The sequence below is a fragment of the Hemiscyllium ocellatum genome (genome assembly GCF_020745735.1).
Source record: "Hemiscyllium ocellatum isolate sHemOce1 chromosome 15 unlocalized genomic scaffold, sHemOce1.pat.X.cur. SUPER_15_unloc_9, whole genome shotgun sequence".
Taxonomy (NCBI): domain Eukaryota; kingdom Metazoa; phylum Chordata; class Chondrichthyes; order Orectolobiformes; family Hemiscylliidae; genus Hemiscyllium; species Hemiscyllium ocellatum.
In genome coordinates this window covers 485,730-509,438 of record NW_026867473.1, presented here as the reverse complement: position 1 = coordinate 509,438, position 23,709 = coordinate 485,730, and the positions used below count along the sequence as shown (strand labels likewise).

Here is a 23,709-nt window from a genome sequence, read left to right as displayed (position 1 = left end):
ACACGACGGTTGGAGGAAGAGCACCTCATTTTCCGCCTGGGAACCCTCCAACCACAAGGGATGAACTCAGATTTCTCCAGTTTCCTCATTTTCCCTCCCCCCACTTTGTCTCAGTCGAATCCCTCGAACTCAGCACCCCCTTCCTAACCTGCAATCTTCTTCCTAACCTCTCCGCCCCCACCCCATTCCGGCCTATCACCCTCACCTTGACATCCTTCCACCCATCACATCTCCATCACCCCTCCCCCAAGTCCCTCCTCCCTACCTTTTATCTTAGCCTGCTGGACACACTTTCCTCATTCCTGATGAAGGGCTTATGCCCGAAATGTCGAATTTCCTGTTCCTTGGTTACTGCCTGACCTGCTGCGCTTTTCCAGCGACACATTTTCAGCTCTGATACTCCAGCATCTGCAGACCTCACTTTCGCCTTGCACATTATTCCTACCAAGATGTAATACCTTACCTTTATCTGTGTGGATCTTCATTTGCTAATTATTTGAACATACCGTAAATTAATTAATGATCTCTTGCAACTTCTTGTAGTCCTCAGAATTGGCTACATTTCAACATTCCTTTCCAATTTCATGTCATTGTATTGCTAATTTTTTGTCGTAATTAGATGCAATATTTAATTTGCAGTTTTACTTTATTTTGTTTTGAAGTTTTAGAGAGGTGCAGTAATCCACACATTAACTACAACAACTAAATGTAGAATGACAGATAGATAAAAATTATTACAAACACTGGACTAATTAATAGACTCTATTAACTTCACGGTCAAAACAGGGAATTATTTTTTACACGAATGATATGGTGCACTATCTGTAGTACAATAACTTTTTGTCCATTTTTTTGTTGTAGTTTATTTTCCAGGTCTTTCCATACACCATAAATTGAAAAGGCACCCATCCTCCATTTTAAACTAAATGATAATCAAAAAAACAACATTTATATTAAATGCAACATGATTTATGAAGCCAATCCTCTAGGCTTATACATATTCACAGCCAAGTAGAGTTATATAGGGAGAGGCTGAATAGGCTGGGGTTGATTTCTCTGGAGCTTTGGAAGCTGAGGGGTGACTTTATAAAGGCTTATAAAATCATCAGAGGCATGGATACAGTGAATAGGCAAGGTTTTTTCCCTGAGATGGGTGGAGTCTCATCTAAACCTACACTCATGAGTCTAGGTTTAGAGTGAGAGGGGAAAAAGTTGAAAGTACCTAAGGAGTAACTTTTTCATGCAGAGGGTGGTGTGTATGGAATGAACTGCCAAAGGAAGTGGCGGAGGCTGGTGCAATTTCAACATTTAAAAGGCATCTGACTGTGTATAAGAATAGGAAGGGTTTAGAGGGATATGGGCCAAGTACTGGCAAATGGGACTAGATTAGTTTAGGATATCTGGTCAGCATGGGCAAGTGAGACTGAAAGATCTGTTTCCAAGTTGTACATCTCTATGACTCTGTGATCTACCCCTTTGCTCTTAATGTACTAGTCGAATCTCTTTGGATTATCTTGAACATTATCTGCCAAGGCTATCTCATTTTCCTTTCTTGCCCTCCTCATTTCCCTCTTTAGAATGTTCCTGCCCCTCTTTTACTCTTCGAGATTCACTGAATCTTACTTATCTATATCTAATATATGATTCATTCTTAATCTGAACCAGATTAAGAATGAATATCTTTATTCATTCTGAATATCTTTATTCCTCCAGTGTTCCCTCCTCTTACCAGCCTTATCTTCACACTAACAGGAACATCATACCTCCGAACTCTCGTTATCTCACTTCTGAAAGCTTCACTCTTGCCGGCCGTCCCTTGAGCTGCAAACAGTCTACTCCAATCAACTCTTGAAAGTTTTTGTCTCATACTATCAAAATTTGCCCTAGTTCAATTAAGAACTTTAGCTTATATATAATGCCAATCCTTTCCATAGATATTTTAAACTAATCGAAATATGACCCGGGCCCCAAAAAGCTCCCCTACTAACCATTCAGTCACTTGTCCTGCCTTATAGCACAAGAGTAGGTCAGGTTTGCTCTTTCTGTGAGAGTTACATCTGCATATTAATGAAGAAAATTGACTTTAGCACTTACCAAATTCCTCACCATCCAAACTTTTAAGATCATGACTGTCCCACTTTATGTTTGGAAGGTTAAAACTTGCGATTATTGCAATCCTATTATTCTTACATATAAATAAGATCTCTCCACATATTCATTACTCAATTTCAGTCTGACTACTGGGGGGACTATTACAATTGCATCAAAGTAACCATGCCCTTCTTATTTATGAGTTCTATCCACATAGCTTCAGTGGACCATCCCTCAGAAATACCTTGTGTTAGAATAGCAGTAATGGATCACCACAAGAAAAAATGACTCCAATCTCCTTCTAGCTCTTCCTACTTCTGCCGTATCTTTGATGGTGGGAGGGGCTTTGAACATAAATTATTCAATTTACTGGTGATGGTTAGTAGCAGAAAATAAAGAGACTGTGGGGGACTTGGGTGATGGGAAATAAAAGGTTACATTGTGTGGAAAGAAAATTCTGGATATAAACAAGAATTTTAAAAAACGAACTCCACTCTGTCTGCCCAGGTCGTGCCTTCACCTCTGTACACCCAGAGTACTTTCCTTTTATTTTGATGAGTTCAAGTTAGTCTCACCCGCTGTTTTGTACTTGCCAACCATTTGTTAACGGGTGTTTGCTGTTACAGAATGTAGGCTGCCTTACTGTGTACGTTCTCAGAGTTCAGTGTTTGGAGTCCTTGTTGTTTCAACCTGTGCTTTGGTCCATCATGCAAAATTACAGAAAAATATTAACAGCAATTTAAGGTAAAATGTTAGGATATTGGAAGAACAGCTAAGAGCATCAAGTTTGACAGAGGGGTTGTGGGAAAGGACATGGAAAGCAGCAGGGTTTCCAGAACTTCTGATCTTTGTCTTCTCTGATCGAAATCAACCTGTGATTGATCATTTTTGAGGATTGTTATTCATTAATATCGGTGTGTCAGATAGATCTCCGTCTCAGGGAGGGGTGACGTGCTTCTTTGTTTTGTGATGAACTCAGAGGAACATACAATAGTAAGGGGGTAAACCCAAAGGGGGTGAAGGAGCAGAGGATCCTCCATGTGTATGTGCACAAATCAGGGAATGTACCATGATACGTGGACAGAAGAGCAACTAAACCCTACTTCATCAATAACACCGTAGAGAACAAACACAAAGTAATTATGTTAGACTGAAATCAAACAGTCTCTTGTCTCACCTGGAATGTTGCATCTAGTTTCAGGGGCCACGTTTTTGACAAAAGGCAAAATTATGAGATTGGGTGCGTGACTGCTTCACAACACTATTCCCGGGATGATGCACCTCACCAACTCTGAGAAATTGAGAATGTTCCCCTCTGCTGATAGTTTCCAGACTCTGTGAACAGTTGCTATGATTGGTTCCCAACTCCATCTTGCATCATATAGATCCCAATGGCTGAATATTTCAGGGACTCATGAGCTCTGACTTGCCTGATCAACATCGACCTCTGATTTATTATTTTTGAGGGTTGCTGTTCAGTAATATCCCTGTATCAGATAGATCCCAGTCTCATTCCCTGGGATTTGACAGGTGTGGTGTGTCAAATAGATCCCAGGAATAGTGCTCCATGAGATTTATGTGTGAGGAAAAACTCCAGTTCTGAGAATCCGCCCTTGGATTGTGCACGTGTTGTGTCTGACTACCTGACTGAACGTTGACATTTTTGGCTGATCAATGCTTCGTTGGGCGCTTTAGGTGGCGATTTATGCATTACTAACCCAGGCTGTCCGGACATTGGGAGTACATGTAGTTTAGACGGTGTAGAGTAAACTTTCAAACTCCTTTGCCTGCCTTTTATAGGCTTCTGGTGGAGCAAAGCTCCTCATTTGTATCATTACATGACCCGAGGCCGTGACCTTTGGTGCATAAGAGGAAATGTTCTCTAATCATTCTGCCTCTGGAGTGTTCCATCAGGCATATCGTGTGAAAGATGCATTTACATTCGTGGGCGGCATGGCAGCGCAACATTAAACTAAATGACTGGATGAAACACAACCAAACAGAACAAGTGAAAGTATTTGGCTGGGAAAGGAGTAGGATGTGGGAAAATGTTTGAGTACTGACTGGCCTTGAAGAAAGAATTAAGCAAACTCAAGGTTAGTGCATATTCATTCGAGATTTATTAACCATTTCAGAAAGCATTTTTATCCAAAAAGTTGATGTAAAAGCTAACAGAAGTGAATATAATGGTTGGGTGCCACATTGAGACGAGAACACATGCGCTGTGAGGTGGGAATTTTCTGTACATCAGTAACAGTCACAAGAAAGGGAATACAAAGGCTCATCAGAAAGGGTAGGCAACCATTCTGAGTAAGGAACAAATAAAAACAAAACAAATGGGCTTCAAACAACAGGGAAGCTACAAATTCTTCCAACCACAACCATTTCAAAGATATCAAAGTAAAAACGAAAATCCATCAATTATTGTCTCAGTTACACACTGATAAACTGAAATGATCTCACTGTGAGAGTCAGCAACAGGACAGATTGTAGATTGGGAATTCAGAGACCTTGATAAGCAGATCAGGAAAATCAAAGGGGTCCACAACTCATTCACTTAACCTGGAAAAGAGAGATAAAGCAATGACACAGATATTTATGATCAGGGACTTTCAGATTTAATGTTTATTCAATGGCACACTTAGAGATTTCACAAAACATATTGGGCTGTTTGGCATGAGAAAGATGTGATTATTCTCACCTTCACCAGAGTGACGGCAGCGCTGTAGAAAATACTCAGGAAGAACAAGGTGATGAACGTGGAAGCAGTTGTCCAGATGTTGCTGTTATCATCCTCATAGTCTTCAATCCAAGTGCGATCTATTGAATCTATGAATATAAAGCCGAGAGAACGCATTTAGATCGTTTATTGATCCAGATCGATCTATGTGTATCCAAGTCATGTAATTAGAGACCATTACATCTTCACAAAGCAGTCAGGTATTTCTCAAGTGTGACTCTTATCTGTATCCATCAGTGCATTATTGACTCTCAGCAAGAAATTACAAATACTGACTGCACATGTTCTTTCTTCATTGTCCATGTCAGAATGTTTCAAATTAATTTTCTTTTAATCTATTATTTAAGGATATTATTATTTGAGGAATGCTTATTACGAATGATTATTTTAATTATATCATTATATTTTAAATATAGGCTGTGACAGCACTTTAGTTGAAAATTGTGGCCATCACTGAATAAAAGTTCAAATGTGATTCTCACCTTTATGTATTAGTGACCAATTGCTTGGCAAATCGTGAATATAAGTGACATCACAGTCAGGACATTGCTTCACATTTTTGTTTGTAGGATCTGTATATTTAGGAATAAGTTTTTGTACATGTGTCCCTTAATTTATTTGACCTACTGCTTGGTGTGTTTGGCTTCCCTTTAATGGTTGTGTATGTGGTTGAGTGCCTCTTACTTCACTCTTGCCCATGTTGGAGTCTGTGCATGAATAAACATATTCCTGTTCCTTTACTGCTAGTGTTCTCATGTGTTTGTGCACCGAAATTTTGGTCTTTTCACATTGTGTAAGCATCATTATGCGAGTATGCCACTTCATTGCTGCCTATGCTTATCTTGTAATGTCTTTGTGAGTGTTCACTTTTCATTAGTGCTATCTAAAATGTGTGCTTATGTGTCTGTTTCAGGTCCTACCTAAACTAGGTTATTTTCATGTTATGCTTAATAAATGTTAGCATGCAACGTCATGTTTTGATGGATGTTTATATTTATATGATGATGTCTGCTTGTATGGCAATCTTTCCCAAACCATCTCCTGAGAAGCTTGTTTGTGTTAGTGGTTGTGGATGCTTGCTGATGCTTGTGCTCATTATCCTTATTTAATAAACGCCCCTCTATTTATTGATCTATGCACTTGTGTGTCTGCATGTGAGACTCGGAATTTGTGTGTACGTGTGACATTGTATACATACTGATCAATGTGGTTTAAAAATAATTAAGCTGCCTCTGTCATCGTATGTTTGTGATTCTGAAAATGGGAAAATAGTGATATTAATGTTTATCTCTGTGCACTTACGTGCCTGTATGAGTTGACATGTGGGAGGACATTTTTTGGAATTTGTATCTGTGTGTTCATGCGTGTATGTCTGTACGCATTGTGCTGTATGAATGTATATGTATTCATGCCCATTTGTGTGTTACCGTGTGTCTATATTTCTCATAGTTATGTGTGAGTACCCCTGATCATTTGTGCAAATAATTTTCTCTCGGTGTATGTGAGTTTTTGTATGAGCTTAGGTGAGTGTTAAAGTACCACTTGCATGTGTGGCTCTGTGCAAGTATGCGTGTGTGACATCTTATCTGTATGCACATTTGAGTGTGCACATCAATATGTGTCTTTAGGTGAGAGCCCATATATGTGTCATTCCGTGTGTATTTGCGATCATCTCTCTGTATCTGTTCTTACACCAGACTGCAATTTTTATTATTCTAATTTATTGTTCTAATTTTAATGGATTGCCTATAATTAGATTTGACCTTGGTGTTGTAGGAAACATTTCCCATCGTCGTGAAGAGATAAGCGTTTTATGAGCAACTCTTCTGTTGCAGTGATAGAATTTGTGTCTCTGAGAAAAAAGGCGTGAGTTCAAATCCCCACTGCCCCAGAGATAACATTTCTGAATATGTTTATTAGAAAATGTCTACTTGTGTTCTGTATGTGAAACAAAATGATATCAGGTATTCGATACCAGAATTGATCCCATGTGCTCCAGAAAACTGAGACAAAACTATGGAATTCAAACCGGGACAATGCAAACACCAGTTTTGGATTAGGGGAATCAATGTTAATCATTTGTTAACAGAGCCCAAGCATGTCCAACATGTTTCAAAGGTATTATTTTGCATGGAAATGTTAAATCTTTGGACAGTAAGCAAGAAGCTGACTGTTCCTGTTAGTAACGGGGTTACATTACAGAGGACATCTACCATGAAAACTCTGCACAGGGAGCAAGAGGACAGACCATTCATCGTTCCCCTCCCCTCTGCTCCACGACAACTTATCTGTCGATTCTCTTTGGTGTGAAAGTGAAGCTACATTCTGTCAACTCATGCACTGGTGCAAGATCCCTGGCAGTTCCCCAGAAACAAAGGTTACATTCAAACTGTTCTGCACTCTTTACGATTGGTATGTTCCAATCAAATTTAATTTTAAAGTGTCTTAAATTTACATTTCCAATTGGTGCAATGTGGCAGTTTAAAACTGACATGAATTTTATAAGAATGTCCAATCAGGGGAATCAAGAACACCAAGTTCAAAACTCGTGCTCTACCCTTGACATAAAATGGACATTGTCAGATTTTGTCACAGAGGGATTTAGGATGGATAAGGTACTTGGCGGAATCCTGCAATGAGTGAGCTTTACTCTGTCTCTGACCCAGGGTGTATCTGAGCAGAGAACATTAACTGCACAAGACACTTGTCCTAGACCTGTTAATAACCCACTTTAACTACACCGATGGAATGTAAGTCAGAGTGAGAAACAACTCATTCAGTATTTAACTCACAACTGGAGGAAAAAGAAACTTTATTACTTCTGTTGAATTATTAAATGCAACTTTGAGATTTTTATTGACATGAATTAACAGTGTCCATCAGTGCAAGTGAAATGTTTACGAAACTCGGTTTACCGCTGGATTTATCGACTGTTCTGTTGATGATCTTCAATGGAATCGCTTCATGTCCCACCACACAGGAGTAAGAAGCACCGCTGGCCCACTCCTCCGCTGTAATGGATAACAGGCTGTAGATGAAGAAGGAAGTGTTGTCACTCTCTGCCATCACCTCGGTGTTCTTGTAGTTACTGGGATTCACCGGCTTGTCATTGTTTGTCCACTTGACGAAGATCTCTCGGGGGGAGAAACCTCTCACTAAACAGGTGAGGGAGAGAAACCTCTGAGCGGAGATTTCTTCTGTTGGTGGCAGGAGGACCGACACTGATGGCTCCAGCGGATTAATCACTGCAGAATATTTTAGACAAATATAAATCAATCAAAAACATCCTGAACCAATATCACAATTTCACTCAATATTAAAATACGCCATTTTTAATTTGGGATTTATTCACTTTTGTTTTCTAAAAGAGTACACATTCTGTTCAGTAAAAAAAGTAAAGTTTAATGTGAAAGTTGCCTCCATGTTTCCAGCCCACAACAAGGGCATTCTGTCCAATTGTCATTGCTGATGGTGACATCACAACCCAGGTTTCTTCCCACCTTATCTGATTTAATCAGAATACAATATCCTTTGGTCCATCTTTTTCTTAATCAGCTACTTAGTTATCCTGCCTTCAGATGCATCATAAATGCTCCCAACGGTGTTTGTTCATTCCCGATCAAAGCCTGCCATTGATGTAACTGGATCTGGATTACACATGGGATGCTTTGTGTTTTAATCTCACCGCTCACCTTTCTCCTTGTGGATGGAGTCTCTCAGCGGAGTCGGTAGATTTTGATGGTTCACCACACATTCAAAAGTAACACCACTCAGCCAGGCTTCAGTTGAAATGTCTAATTTGCTGATCACGCTGTCGGGATTCTGTCCAGGCTGGTCAGCAATCTCTGAGCTCAGAGGCTTCTTATCTTGTTTCCAGGTCACGCTGACTCCAGGAAGAAAATTGGACACAACGCAGGTTAACGTCACCGTCGCTTCCAGTAAGACTTGTTCGATTGGCGGTGGGAGGATTTTAACGGTGTGAGGGTGGCACTCGGTATCTTCTATGAAACAAAAATCATAGTCAATGAAAAATGCCCCTTTATGATACAAACACCTAATCTTCAGATTACTTCTTCACAGGGTGAAGACACCACCTTCAAAATGGCAACTCCAACCATTGCTGAAACAATGCTTACTCTTGTTGATGTATTTTGATTTGTGAAAGCATTTGTCATTACCTGTGACATACTCTGTGTAATTATTCCAAAAGAACACTGGCTTTGTAACAAGTGAAAGCTGTGAAAAAAGTAAAATCATCGAAGATACCATTATGTAACCCATGGAATTACCTTTCTTTCAGAGTTTGTCTCTCACTTAAGACCATCTATAGATACTTGTGACAAGAGTAATCTGAATATAATGAGTTCATTTCCATGTTCATAACCCTTAGGTGCAAGTGCTGCTGGTCACGCTGACTGCCAAATCACATCCCAAATTTTGGACAAATTATAAGAAATAATAATTATTCTCTTTGCAGAGTTCTAAAGTGCTACAGGAGCAGTGAATATCCATGGAAATTCTGTTCATTGTATTTAACGTGATCAAAAATACTTTGCGTTATTGGTGTGATGTCATTCTCTAATTTATGTCATTGTTCCTCGTGGGCTGAGTTTGGAGTAGATCTGAAAACAAGGCACTGAGTACAGCATTGGATATCGAGAAGGACACCCATCTCCTTAAGTCTTTCCCTCCATTCAGTTAGTTCATGACTGGTCTGTACTTTCACTTTATTTACCAAGCTGCATTTTTTAATTTCTTCATAGAGCAGGGGAGAAAAAAAACCAAACAAAAGAGTCTTAAATTAATCTACAAACGTGATGGAAATGTACACTAATTTTATAGACATCCACTACCCACTGTGTAAACATCGCCACCCCAAACCAGGCTAAATCAGCCTGTCTCGAGTTCCTCGTTCATTCATCCCTATTGTAGCATTCTTACCAGAATTTATTCTCCTGCCTCATCCACTAATTACAGAGAGCATCTTAAAGAGGCTCAGTGAGATCACGTTTATCCCAGTTCATCAAATGTGATACCCACTTGGTCTGTGGTCTGATCCCATGAATGAAATTAAAGAGCTCAGTACCAGATAAAAATCGATGTCGTACAATGTCCAAGGCCAACAGGTCATTCCTGAGCAGGGAGTGAAGCATTGAACGCATTTTGATTTATTTTCAAGTTAGGGTCACTGCATATTTTAACCACGTCATTTTGAGAGCACAACATCATAAGATAGAGGATCAGAATAAGGCTGTTCGGCCAATCCAGAGTTTAGATCAGAATGATGCTGGAAAAGCACAGCAGGTCAGGCAGCATCCGACGAGCAGGAAAATCGACGTTTGGGCTAAAGCCATTCTATGGTCTTCTCCCCACAATAAACAAGAACCGATCCATCTCTGGCTTGAATATACACAATGGCCTGGTCTCCACAGCCCTCTGCAGCAACAAGTTCCACAGATTCATCACCCTCTGGCTGAAGAAATTCCTCCCCATCTCAGTTCTAAACAGTGCCCCTTTGACCCTGAGACTGTGCCCTTGGATCCTAGTCTCGCCTACCAGTCAAAACATCTATTTACATTCACTCGACCTCAGTCTCTCAGTATTTTCTATGTTTCAATTAGATATCTCTCCAATATCCCCCCTCCACCCCCAAACTTATCCTTGAAGCCACTACCAGGCAAGGATTCATCACTCTGAATGCCTCTCCCACCATGGTCAGGCAACAAACTATTTAACAAACTATTTAACAAAGCTCACTGTCTATATATCTACCTTCAACAGAGAGGAAACATGCTTTTCTGACTTGCCAAAATGTTGAATTATGAGCAATGCTAATGTAACATTCAAACTGAAATGAGATACGTGACATGCTGGGAAATGAGAAGCTGTACCGTGCTGTTTACCACGCCTGATAAATTAGTGTGTTTGATTCACATCAGAGTTCAGAGTGATTTGTAGCTCTCCCAGTATGTGTCTCTTACCCTGGAGTGCGGTGATGTTTTTACTTTGAATGTTCTCTTCGTGAGTGACCTGGCAGGTATAGACTGCGCTGTTGTACCATTCACCATAAGGGACCATCAGCCGACTCGTCACCGAGAAGTTCCCGTTCGCCTCACACACGGGAGACGTGAAGAAGCCAGAATCCAAGCGTCGGCCATTTTTCAACCAAGTCACGTTGATTGCCTTCGGATGGAAATCGATGATTGAACAAACGACAGTTGCAAACTTGCTGCTTGCGATTTCTTCACTGGAGCTCACAGTTAGGAGAAGAGTTGGTGGGAGAGGACCTGTACCTTTAGGAAACACATCGCATAAATTATCTGATGAATTTCATAACAAATACAATCAGTTCTCATATATCAAGGTTTCTTGTGATTAATGGATACAAGAATCATAATTGTGCAGAGTGCTGGAGAAGCTGGGATCCACACAGAAAGATCATCAGGACAATGTGAAAGGCTAAAATTATAGGACACAGCAAGGGAGTCAAGGAGGCATAGAAACTATAGGCCAGTAACATCAGAAGGGAGATAGCAACATTGGATGGTATTCATTTTAATGACAGAGTCTGATGATCAAGGCAGATGAATTACCGGCATAAATGAGGAAATGATGCTGTTGCTATCACGGAGACATATTGAGAGCGGGGCAGGAGTGGCTATTCAATTTTCCAGGATTTAGTGCCTTCAGGCGAGACAGGGAAAGATGGAAAAGGATGGGGGCAGGGGTGTGCGGCACGGAATGTTGCTTCTGTCACAATTCTGACAAGAGTATTTTAGGCTGTAAAGAGAAATGAAATCATAGATACCTCCTCGAACAAAGGCAAATGGACAGTACTTCAAAACCAAAATACAGCAAACATAACTACTGGGAGAGCACGATATGCCTTACTATAGATCCAAAAGACCAAGTGCAAATACATGGATAAATTTCAGAGATATGTAAATTAAATAGGGGAATGAGAAAAGAGGTTTTTAACTTCCTCAGCATAGGCTTGGATATTCATTTTGTCTAACGTTTAGAGGGAGCACAATTCTGAAAATGCCCCCAGGAGAATATTTAAACAAAGTATGTGTTAATATAGAGAATTTTAATCCAGACCTTGCAAGAGAGGGGTGAACCTGAACTTAACTTTTGGGAATGAAGTCGACCCAGTGGGTAAAACATCAACGGTGGTGCACTTTGCAGACAGTGATCGTAAATCAGTTGGATTTCAGATTGTACTGCAAAGGAATAGAAATTGGCCCAAAGTTCTGAAAAGGGGAAGGACAATTTTAGTAAGATCAGGTAATGACTTAACCAGAGTGGACTGGAAGCTGACACTTATTGGTAAATCTGAGTCAGAGCAGTGTGAAACATTTAAGAAAGAGACAGGAAAATCATAGGGAGGACATTTCCCAGGAAGCCACTGAATGGGACCAAGAATGTAACGTGCTCTGGATACCAAAGGGCATGGAGGGTGAGATAAGGAGAAACAAGGGAGGCTTCCTGTCTATACTGAAATCTCAAAACAATAGAAATTAGTATGGAGTACAGAACGTGCAAGGGGGAGTTTGAAAGACAAAGGAATTAGAAGAGCAAAAGGGACCACGAGAAAATAATAGGAGTCAAAATAAAGGAAAATATTTTTAAAAGTTACAGGCTCATTCATAATAAAAGAATTATTCGGGAAACAGTAATGCCCATTAAGTGTTATTATTGGAGTGGAGCCGGAGGATTAGGTTGTGGTCAAAACGAATGTGTTGTGTCAGTGTTCACTAGTAAGAGGGACAATGTGGGGACAGAAATCATGGAGGAGTGTTGTGATGTACTTTCAGAAATTAGGGCACATGACGTGATGTTCTGTGTTGTCTTGCTAAATGAAAAGTGGTTATATTTCCAGGGCAGATGAAAAGTATACCAAGCGGTTGAGCGATGCAAGGGATGAAATAGTTGGGTCGCTAACAATAATTTAGAATTACTGTCTGGCCACAGCAGTTGTGCCAAGTGAGTGTAGATCAGCCAACGTTGCACTGTTACGCAGGACAAAGGAAGCGATAAATAATGAAAACACAGATCTGTCAAGCTAGTCTCAGTGGTAGGGAAACTGTTGAAAAGTGAAATTAGTCTTCATTTGGAAGATAAATCAACAATTTTCAGCATAGTTTTATTGAGAGAAAGTCATGTGTAACAATTTGATAGTAGTTTTCAGAGAGATAACTCGATGTCCAGATGATAGCAATAATCAGAGCCAATGGGATCCGAGTTAATTTGACAGATTGGATCGAGAACTGGCTGAGTGATGGGAGCAGGGGATAATAGTCATCGGGTGTCTGGGTGACTGGGAATCTATGTCTCCTGGTGTTCTGTAGGGATTGGGGTTGATTTCCACGTTATTTCTCTTACATACCAATGATTGAGACTCAAATTTAGGAGGATTAACCAGTGAATTCACAGATGAAATGAAAACTGTCATGTTGGTAAGTCATGAGCATTATGGCTTTAGATTGAAGGAGGATATAAAAGGGTTGGTTGTATGTGAAGAGAAGTTGCAAATGGAAATTATTCTGGATAAATGTAAGGTAATGTAATTCGGCAGAAGAATCTGAGAGGTATGACATTTTGAATGGTGGAACCCTGGAAAGGCCTGAGGATCTTTGGTGCATGTACCCACCGATCCCCTATAGTACTGTGTTGTCTGGATAAAGAGACTAAGGAGGTGGGAGGATATTTGCTTTTATTAGCCTAGACATTGACAATGAAGAATCGGGAGATGATACTGGAACTTGATAGAACACTGGTTAGGCCATACTGAAGCGTTGTGTGCATGTTATCGAAGGAATGTGATTACACTGAAGGCAGTATTGATGAGATTTGCCAGGATCTTGCCTGGGTTGGAGGGTTTTAGTTATGAAACTAGATGAGATAGACAGGGGTTTTCCTTGGAGCAGAGGAGAATTAGGGAGAAGATTATCATGATGTCTAGAATTATTTTAGGCATAGACTGGGTAAACTGGATGAAACCTTTCCCCTTGATGGAGAGATCAATGCCTCAGGGGCACAGGGTGAAGGTAAGGCCAGGAGGTTCCAAGTGGATCTCAGGGGAAAACAAAATCAAACAGAGGGTGGTGTTAGCCTGGAGCTCAGCACCTATAAGTCATGTAGAGACTGAGCCACTCATAATAAGTATGAAGTATTGAGATGCATCCTTGCAAGGGCAAGTCACACAAGGCAATGGATCATGTGCTGGCACATGAGACTGGAATAGTTAGGTGGCTGTTATTGATAGGCGTAAACTGGATGGATCAAAGGGCCTTTTTCCTGTACTGTATAAGGGGATTCTGTGAAAATGGTTATAAATAATGCCTTATTTATATTAATGCCAGATGCTCTGTTTATCTCAGTTCCCACAATACGTACCTGGACATGGCATTTCTTTGCTCTTGTGTGACCCGCTGTGTTGAACCTCACAGTAGATTTTGCTGGGGCAATCTACCGCTGACCCGGGCAGGGTTAACTGGCTGCTCAGGGTGTAGGTTCCCTTCTTGTTTCTCACGGATGGGTAAGTCTTCAATCCACCATTCGTGATTAGCACCCCACCTTTCTTCCAGGTTACCTTGGTGATGTCTGGGGAATAGTCCATCACCAAACAACCAAAGATTGTCGAATCGGTGCTGTGCTCCTCACAGGAGGAGACCAGGCCATAAAGCGTGGGGGAAGATGGTGTCTCTACAATAGAATGACCAATTGAGCATGTTAGTTTCTGTTAATTTGACCTTATCAGTTACTCAAATGTATCCTCAGCTGTAACCGTTTGCCAGTATGCTCCCGCTGAAGTCTACAGCATAACTGGAGTTTATTTTTGTTTCCTACCAGTTGCTGATCATGATCATTGGTTCCCTCTTGAGAAACATGCCCTCGACCTTGACCATTGCCATATAATTTAGGAAGAAGAACATCCTGATCCCACCCCAGTAACTGTTTGAAGATCTCACCAATTGACACTTTCATTGGATTGCTGTGAAGAGCAGAGAAGTTTCACAAAATACAAACCAAGGAAATGCAGATTCATCGAAATTCTACAGTGTGTGCAAACAGGCCATTTGGCCCAACAAGTCCACACCCACCCTCTGAAAAGAAACGCATCCAGACCCATTCCTCTACCCTATTATGCTACGGTTAACCCTGACTAATGCATCTAACCTCCCAATCACTGAACACAACATTTGCAATTTACCCAGCTTGTACAGATTTGGACTGTGGGAGGAAATGCACACAGATATGGGGAGAAAGTGCCAACTCCACACAGACAGTTACCCGAGGCTGGAATGGAGCCAGAGTCCCTAGCACTGTGAGGCAGCAGCGCTAACCATGGAACCAGCGTGCCGCCCCACTAGGTACCGTACTAGGTACCCAACAGCTGGCAGTACCCCCGGAGAGAAATCAGAGTGAATCATAGAACATAGAACATCACAGTGCAGTGCAGGCCCTTCGGCCCTCGATGTTGCGCTGCCCTGACATACTAATATGAAGCCCATCCCACCTACACTATTCCATGTACATGCATAGGCCTGTCCAATGACAACTTAAATGTACTTAAACTACTACCATTGCAGGCAAAGCACTCCATACCCTTACTACTCAATGAGTAAAGAAACTACCTCTGCTATCTGTCTTATACATATCTCTCCTCACTTTAAAGTTGTGTCCCCTCGTGTTTGCCATCCCCATACTTGGAAATCAGGTCCAGTGAGCCTTCCTCACTTATCAATGCAAGACAGAATGTTCTCTCTGGGAGGAAGGTCACTGCAGCAGCAGCAGCAGCACAGGCAGGAGCTGAGCACTGGGACGGGGAGGATGGCTGCCACGGCTGAACTCAGGCCAATTGTCTGGTAGTTGAAACATCTCATTTACAATTATCTGAATTCTGGAGGCCTCTGAAAAATGGAGGACCATTAAAGTTCAGAGACTTTGGAGTGTTACAGCTGAGTATTTATGTAAATATGATTTGAGAAATGAACAAGTAATCTTTAACTTTAATAACTATCAAACTGATACGCAGTTCACCACCAAACCTCATCTCTCAGACTAACCACTGCACTTACTCTGCCTAGACCTAAATTTCCACTCACATTGACAAACCCCACCCTGCTATACACCCATTCATGCCCAGAACACACAACCCCCTATCACACAAAACACATCCAAGGCAATCCATATTGACAGTGTAGCTGAGCAGAGAGATCTCGGTGCCCATGTACACAGATCCCTAAAAGTTGCCAGCCAGTTTGATAGAGTTGTTAAGAAGGCATACTTTGTGCTGGCTTTCATCGATAGAGGGACTGAGTTTCAGAACCACTAGGTTAGGTTGCAGCTGTACAAAACTCTGGTGTGGCTGCACTTGGAGTATTGTGTACTGTTCTGGTCGCCACATTATAGACAGAATGTGGAAGCTTTGGAAGAGTTCAGAGGAGGTTTACCAGGATGTTGTTTGGTATGGCGGGAAGGTTTAATGAGGAAAGGATGAGGGTCTTGAGGCTGTTTTTGTTTGAGAGAAGAAGGTTGACTTAATTGAGACATAAAAGATAAACAGAGGGTGGACAGTGAAAGTCTTTTTCCTTGAATAGTGATGGCTAGCAGGAGAGGACATAAATGACAGATGTCAGAGGTTGTTTCTTAACTCAGAGAGTGGTAGGGGCATGGAACGCACTGCTTGCAACAATAGTACACTCGCCCACTTTAAGGGCATTTAAAAGGTCATTGGATAAACATATGGATGAAAATGGAATAGTGTAGGATAGATAGGCTTCAGATTTTTACACTGACCTGTGGAATCATCGAGGGCTGAAGGGCCTGTACTGCACAGTAATGTTCTATATTCTATATTCCAGATGGACATATGATCTCAATTCCTTTCAGTCATTTACACTCCTGCCGCCCTGTACCTGGTCCATGGTGAACCTGGCCCTGACTGGACCTGACACCATCATTTCCACAACCTCTGACAAAAGCCCACTACCCAAGACATGACCTCAGCCCTTGATCACTGACCTCTCATCTTACCCAAGACAACCTGTGCACATTGCATCCTAGCTCCTTTGGCATCTGTGCTTTACAACCTACCATTTTGCCAGACTCTGAGCTTTGCATTTTGACAACACGTCCACCTGTCACTTCATTACAGTGACCTTCCACCCCCTGAAACATCCTGGCACCCTGCCCATCTCTGCACTAACCAGCCTGGCATCCTGCCCACCTCTCCATAAACCAGCCTGGCAAAGACAGACCTCCTGCATTTCAGCTCAAACTACCCCTCACCTACCAAGCACAATTCGACCAAATTATCCTGTGACCATTACCATTTCCCTTGATGCCACCTTGCCAGACAGAGTGCACGCAAGCTTACCCAGCAGCCAGCCTACCAGCCCAAACTTTCCCACATGCCCAATCTAGCCCCTCACTTGCTCACCACCTTCCAACTTTGAGCCTATCCACCATAAAGTCAGTGAGACATAAAGTCGTACAGCACCGAAACAGTTCCCTTGGTCCAGCCCATCCATGCTGACCAGAGTTCCCAAATTAAACTCATTCCACTTGCCTGCCTTTGGCCCATATCCATCCAGACCTATCCAGTTCCTGTAGCTGTTCAAATGTCTTCTCAATGTGGGACCTAGCTCTGCATTTACCGTTTCCCCTGGCAGTTCATTCCAATGTTTTGGACAATTACAACATGAAGCCCTAACTCCTGCACTCAGTGCTCTGACCAATGAAGGTACGTGCGCCAAACACCTTCAACACACTAGGTACTTGAGACAACGCTTTCAAGAATCTATGAGTCTTGAATCTATGAATTTCTGTGGTGGAGAATTCCAAACGAATTCACCATTCTTGTGTTGAACAGTAAACAATCAGGTTCAATGTTATCAGTGTGTTGGGAAGATTGATGAGCAGCAAGATTAATGATGATCCCATGAATGGAATAGCCTTCTAGAGAGGCCGAGATGCCTTCTTCAGCTTCCATTTTGCATGCTGACATGTCCCTTCGGCAGCATATTCCAAAATTGTGATCCTTGAGGATAAGGGCACACATGCATGTGAAGCTTTCCTCCATATCAGACTTCAACTTAACTCTCAACTATTTCCCTGCCCGTTTCCTCTTCCTCAATCACAGCCATGGGACTCACTTCCTAACAGCGCTGTGAATATGCTAATACCACACAAACTTCAGCAATTCAAATAGACTGATGACAACTTGTTTCTCAAGGCGATATAAAAAGTCTGACACTTCCACACCTGTCTCGAGATTCAAACAACCACTAGAAGAATTGAAAATTATTTGAGGCACTTGTGTGTCTACACAAGATGACATGATTTCCTTTTTTTAAAAATCACACAACACCAAGTTATAGTCCAACAGGTTTAATTGGAAAAAAACTAGCTTTCGGAGTGACGCTCCACTATCACCTGATAAAGGAGCGTCACTCCAAAAGCTAGTGTGCTTCCAATTAAACCTGTTGGACTATAACCTGGGGTTGTGTGATTTTTAACTTTGTACACCCCAGTCCAACACCAGCATCTCCAAATCATGGTTTCCTTTTGAGTGATTTGACTGTGTTTTCACTGAATGAACAGACCTATTTCTTAATCATATAATAGGAATGAAGCTTCCCTCATTTTTAGCAACTGCTGAAAATGTATTGCTGGAAAAGCGCAGCAGGTCAGGCAGCATCCAAGGAGCAGGCAGCATCCAAGGAGCCCTTCCTGAAGAAGGGCTCATGCCCGAAACGTCGATTCTCCTGCTCCTTGGATGCTGCCTGACCTGCTGTGCTTTTCCAGCAACACATTTTCAGCTCTGATCTCCAGCATCTGCAGTCCTCACTTTCTCCTCATTTTTAGCAAGGCAATCACACATTATATTTCTTGATTCCAGGGAAGTATAGTGTTAAATTAATGAAATATGATGATTGGGATGTTTCAATTGGAAATTGTCAGATATTTAAAGTTTACTTTCATGAGCAATTAATCCCAGCCTCATTGTGTCACAGTACTCACAGGAATGTCTTTCAGAAATGGTGTCTCCCTTTGTTATGGGCAGTCAAATCAGTAAATCTGGGATAGTTTTTGCTTGTTAAACAAAGGTGTTAAAGAGCTTTAGCCAAAGGGAGACCTGTGGATTGAGCTCACAGATGCACCATGATCTAAGTAAGTGGGGGAACAACTAGAGGGGCTGAGTGCCCTCCTCTTGTTCCTACCTTCCTATCATTGTGTCATTCATTAAGCTAGCACTGGCCGTGAATACTTTTTATTAAAATATTTCGATAAATTAATTGTTTCACACATGCTTTAAAAAAAACTTCTGTTGATTATTTTGAACGGGATCACTGACATTCTCTATTTGAGTGATCAAAATAACTTCCACCCAATTACAGCAGCCACTGCACTCTGCAGTGTGTTGTTACTTCATAATAGTTTCTTGTGAAACTACAGCTCGAGATCAGGGCACTCAAATTCAATAATATCTCTGAACATTTGCAATTTGTTCAAATGCATCCTTTCTCTGAAGAACGTGTTTAATCGAACAGAACGTTTTTCAATGAAACAACAAACTTTAAATGCTAGAAAACCAAAATAAAGACAGAAACGTCTGAAGAAACTCAGCAGGTCTAGCAGCTCCTGTGGAGAGAAGGCAAGGTTAACCTTTCCCATCCAGAGACCCCCTCTTCACCAAATTGTTTTCATGTTTTTGGCACAAGAGCTCACACCCGTTGAGATAAACAGTGATTCCGTTGGCTTGACTCCTGTTGGAAAAAGGATTCTTAGCAGAGGTACTGGATGGTCTGAGATAGCAATGGAAGACCAACTGAAAAGCTATCACCATCTGCTGCAAGTGTTGGATTCAACGGAAACCCCCACAGTACTGAACAATCAAATTCAGCTACAGCACTGGTTTAATATAAAGTAAAACAGCCTAAGCAAAATCTCATCAAATATACTTTGAAAATGTTTCATTCGGGATTATTTATAAATGATATTGTTAGAACAGCAAGTCAAAAGCTGGGATTTCTTTGAGCACTTACTCCATTAACCCCATCTAGCGATGCCCAAAAGCTTGTGAACAAATATTGATCTGGAAAAAGCTGCTAACCACCAAAATTCTGTTTAATGTCTAAGAGACACAAGTCAGGACAGCGATTGAATAGATTTCACTGGCCTCTGTGAGTGGAATTCCAACAAACACCCAAACATCTCAATCTGCTTTCTTGTACTGAAGTAACCTGATAAGAGATGGTGTTACATACCTCTCTAACAGGTTGTAAGTGAACACAGGCCACCTGGCACAGAATCAGGGACCCTACCACAACATCACAACAGACCTGAACACAATGAGCGCGACACTATCACGGAGAACACAGCTCACCTGTTTTGACAGTTTATAAACCATGTTAGTTATTAACACCTTCCAACAACCAGGGATTGTTCCAGAATGTTTGTACAATGAAAGTAACATTTCAACATTTATCCAAGAATACTTTGACAGCTGCTCCAAATTGTTCAAACTCGATGGGAACTACAGAGCAATAAAACTAGGAATTGCATTGCCATCAATTCACTGTCACTAGATTCCAACCTCGAACTCCCTTCCTCTTTCCCCTGTGAATGTTGCTGCACCAGACGGTCTACTTAGTTTGAAAAAGATTAAAATGTTTTGAAGTGTAATAAGACCATTGCCAGTAACATTAAAAGCTGATAATAAGTTTTCAAATAATAAGATGCAAAAAAAAATTCTGATTTTACATTGTGCCACGAAACATCTCCTGCATAACTGAGGCACAAAGAAAATATGCAGCATATTTCCCTCTGCCTCGCTCAATCAAATATCTCTTGTTGTCAACAACCAATTTCAAAACTCTTGCTATCTGCCTTTTGTTCCTGAAACGTTCGTTCTGATTGGAACAACTTAGTCAGGGCTCTCAATTCTGAGGCACCTAATCAAATATTGTATTTCTGGCAGATAAAGGTGGTTTTGAAGCGCGAGATAAAATTGAACTGTCTGAGATTCAGGTATCCGAACTGGACAATTTATAAATGGTCAGGACCGTGGACAAGTTAGTCAGAGATAGCACTGAAACAAACTGTACAACAGACTTAATCCCAGAGGATACATTGCTCAACTCCTCACGTCAAATATATTCACTGTAATTGAATATTCATCAGAGGAACTAACCAGTGGATTAATGTGAACGAGAATGTGTTCACAATGAACATAAATAACCACTGAGTTCATAAACTTAATAAGTCATTGTATTTAACAAAATTATTGAGGTGGGAAATATCGCCAATTAAAGCACAGATCTGGAGGAAATGGATTATTCTCTAAATTATTTTTACATATTCTTAAAACGTTCCTCGAATTGTGGAGATTTTGCATGCACTGCATAAACAATACTGCATTCCAGTGTGGAAAGCATTTCTGTTGAAGGAATTAGGGCAAGGTTATTTTCTTGTTAACTGCTTGTAATGAACTAAAATGTTGAAAAAGGTATGAATTGAAAACATGCTTCTGTCTGGAGTTGCCCACTTTAACGGATGTCTAAGTAAATGTGGGCACTGCTGCCTCACAGATCCAGGTACCCAGGCTCGGTTCCAGCCTCGGGTGACGGCCTATGTGGAGTTTACACAATCTCCCCTGTGTCTGTGTGGATTTCCTCCCAAAATCCAAAGATGTGCAAGTCAGGTGAACTGGTCATGCTATATTGTCTATAGTGTTAGGTGCATCAGTCAGGGGTAAATATAGGGTAGGGGAATGGGTCTGGATGGGTTCCTCTTCAGAGGGTCGGTGTGGACTTGTTGGGCCAAATGGCCTGATACATACTGCAGGAAATCTAATCTAAATGATTGTCACACTGAACTAATGTGAGCAGATTCCTTCAGATCGCTACATTGCAATAAATCGATCAAGTATATTAATTAAAATAAATATTACTCTATTTTCAGTGTTTGAATAAACAATGTGCTCTGTTATCCTCTAGTTCATGTCTTCTGCAAATTTGTGAACTCTGCATATGCCTGAACACATCGATGTAAAATGAATTTTCTGCGTTTGCAGCAAGTACTCCCATGGTTTTAAGAGGAGAGTTCCTACAGTATGGAAACAGGCCATTTGGCCCAACAATTCCACACTGACCCTCTGAACAGTAAGTAGCCCACCCAGACCCATTCCCCCTAATTTATATTTGTCCTTGATTAATGCACCCTAACCTAGACATCCCTGAACACTATGGCTGTGCTAAACTGCACAATCACCTGACCTGCACATCTTTTGGACTGTGGTAGGAAACCACAGCGCCCGAAGGAAACCCACACAGACACAGGGAGAATGTGCAAACTCCACACAGGCAGTCACCCGAGGGTGGAATCAAATTTGGGACCCTGGCGCTGTGAGGCAGCAATGCCAATCACTGAGCCACCATGCTGCCCTGGAGTTCATGAGTGGATTACTTTAATTAATTCGAAATTTGGTTGGTCACATAATTCACTAGAGCAGTTGTTTCCTGAAGAATGACTCTTCAGTTGATATTTTGTTGTAAAATGTAACTATTTATTTAAAATGCACAGATTGGGAACACCTAAAGCACTGTGCAGGTTAAATAATTCAGTTAATGTTTTATTTTTATCCTGCAAATCCAGTTTAATCAGGGACATAACAATTAATTAACTCAAGTTATATGTGAAACTGATCAAAGCAGTGAAACTGATCTGTTCTTCATAGAATTGAGCAGAATTTCCAAATGGTCTTTGCCAATGATCTTTTCCAGCCAGAAAAATATGTATGTAGTGTACAGCGGAATTGAAAGGTGTTTCTTGATCAATTATAGCACAGTCATGGCATTTTTGCTCAAGAGCAAGAACTATTAGAACATTAGACTTTTGAAATTCTATTTATATTTCTCTATGACTTGTAAACTGCTTAAAGACAGACCTTGTGATTGAACTAGATAGTTGAGTTTCGAATTTGGATTGTAAAGCATGGATTAGATTAATCCTTAATTATTTATTTTAAGTAAAAATAGCACCTGAAGGTATCTGTTTTCCCTTCATTTCTAAAACCTGTGCGATTTGCCTTTCACTTTATAATAGACTTTATGAAATTTTAACTCGCATGCTGATTGCATTGAATGAGGAAAGAGCAGTTCACTGTCACCAACCGTGTTAACATTGCAAAAACAATGTAGAAACCAGAAACGGTTTCCCAAATATAACACATTTAATGTTACCCAAGCACAGTCCCTCCTCAACAGATCAACGATCACCAGATCACAACATGGTATGTTTGCAGCAGAACTAGCTCTGCAAACATTTTCAACAGAACCAAGAACATGATGTCACCTCACAAATAAAACCAAATTGAAGTCTAACAAAGCTGCTCAGAATCAAGCAAACTAATGATTAAACTGAATAGAAATAACAGGTCATAATAGCAACCTTGTTTGTGAGGGGACTTAACACTTAAAGCTGTAACGTTTCTGGCAATAGTTCAATTTATTTCTAACCTGCACACCCTTCCTGATCATGACAATCTTGTGCAGCGCACAGTAGAGTGGGGTTGAAGGCATATATTGATTAATCACCTCATGGTCAAAACAAAATTACTGAATGGACAAATATTACCACATTATAATTTTAAGTTAGTTTCAATTACGTAATCTGATCAATTCTGCAGTTTCAGATTTAGGTCCCAAATTTTATTTTGAATGAGGCTACTCAAAACAAAATTCAGTTCGTTTACAATTAGAACTGAGTTTTTTTTAAAAAGTCAATCCATTAAAAACTCTTTTTTTTTCATTTCTCACACATCTGGGTTTCTGCCTTAAGTTGTTTTTCAGACCGTTACAAATGGA

General features: G+C 40.8%; 1 gene segment (V, D, J or C); it reads right to left on the bottom strand.

Annotated features, from left to right (window-relative positions):
* Positions 1–4,188: 4,188 nt before the first annotated feature.
* Positions 4,189–16,898, bottom strand: LOC132806961 (Ig heavy chain C region, membrane-bound form-like). The segment is given in 7 exon segments: positions 4,189–4,653; positions 4,793–4,920; positions 7,747–8,076; positions 8,524–8,832; positions 10,813–11,124; positions 14,231–14,539; positions 16,874–16,898. Coding segments are annotated over 7 exon segments (1,422 nt in total).
* Between the last annotated feature and the right edge of the window lie 6,811 nt (positions 16,899–23,709).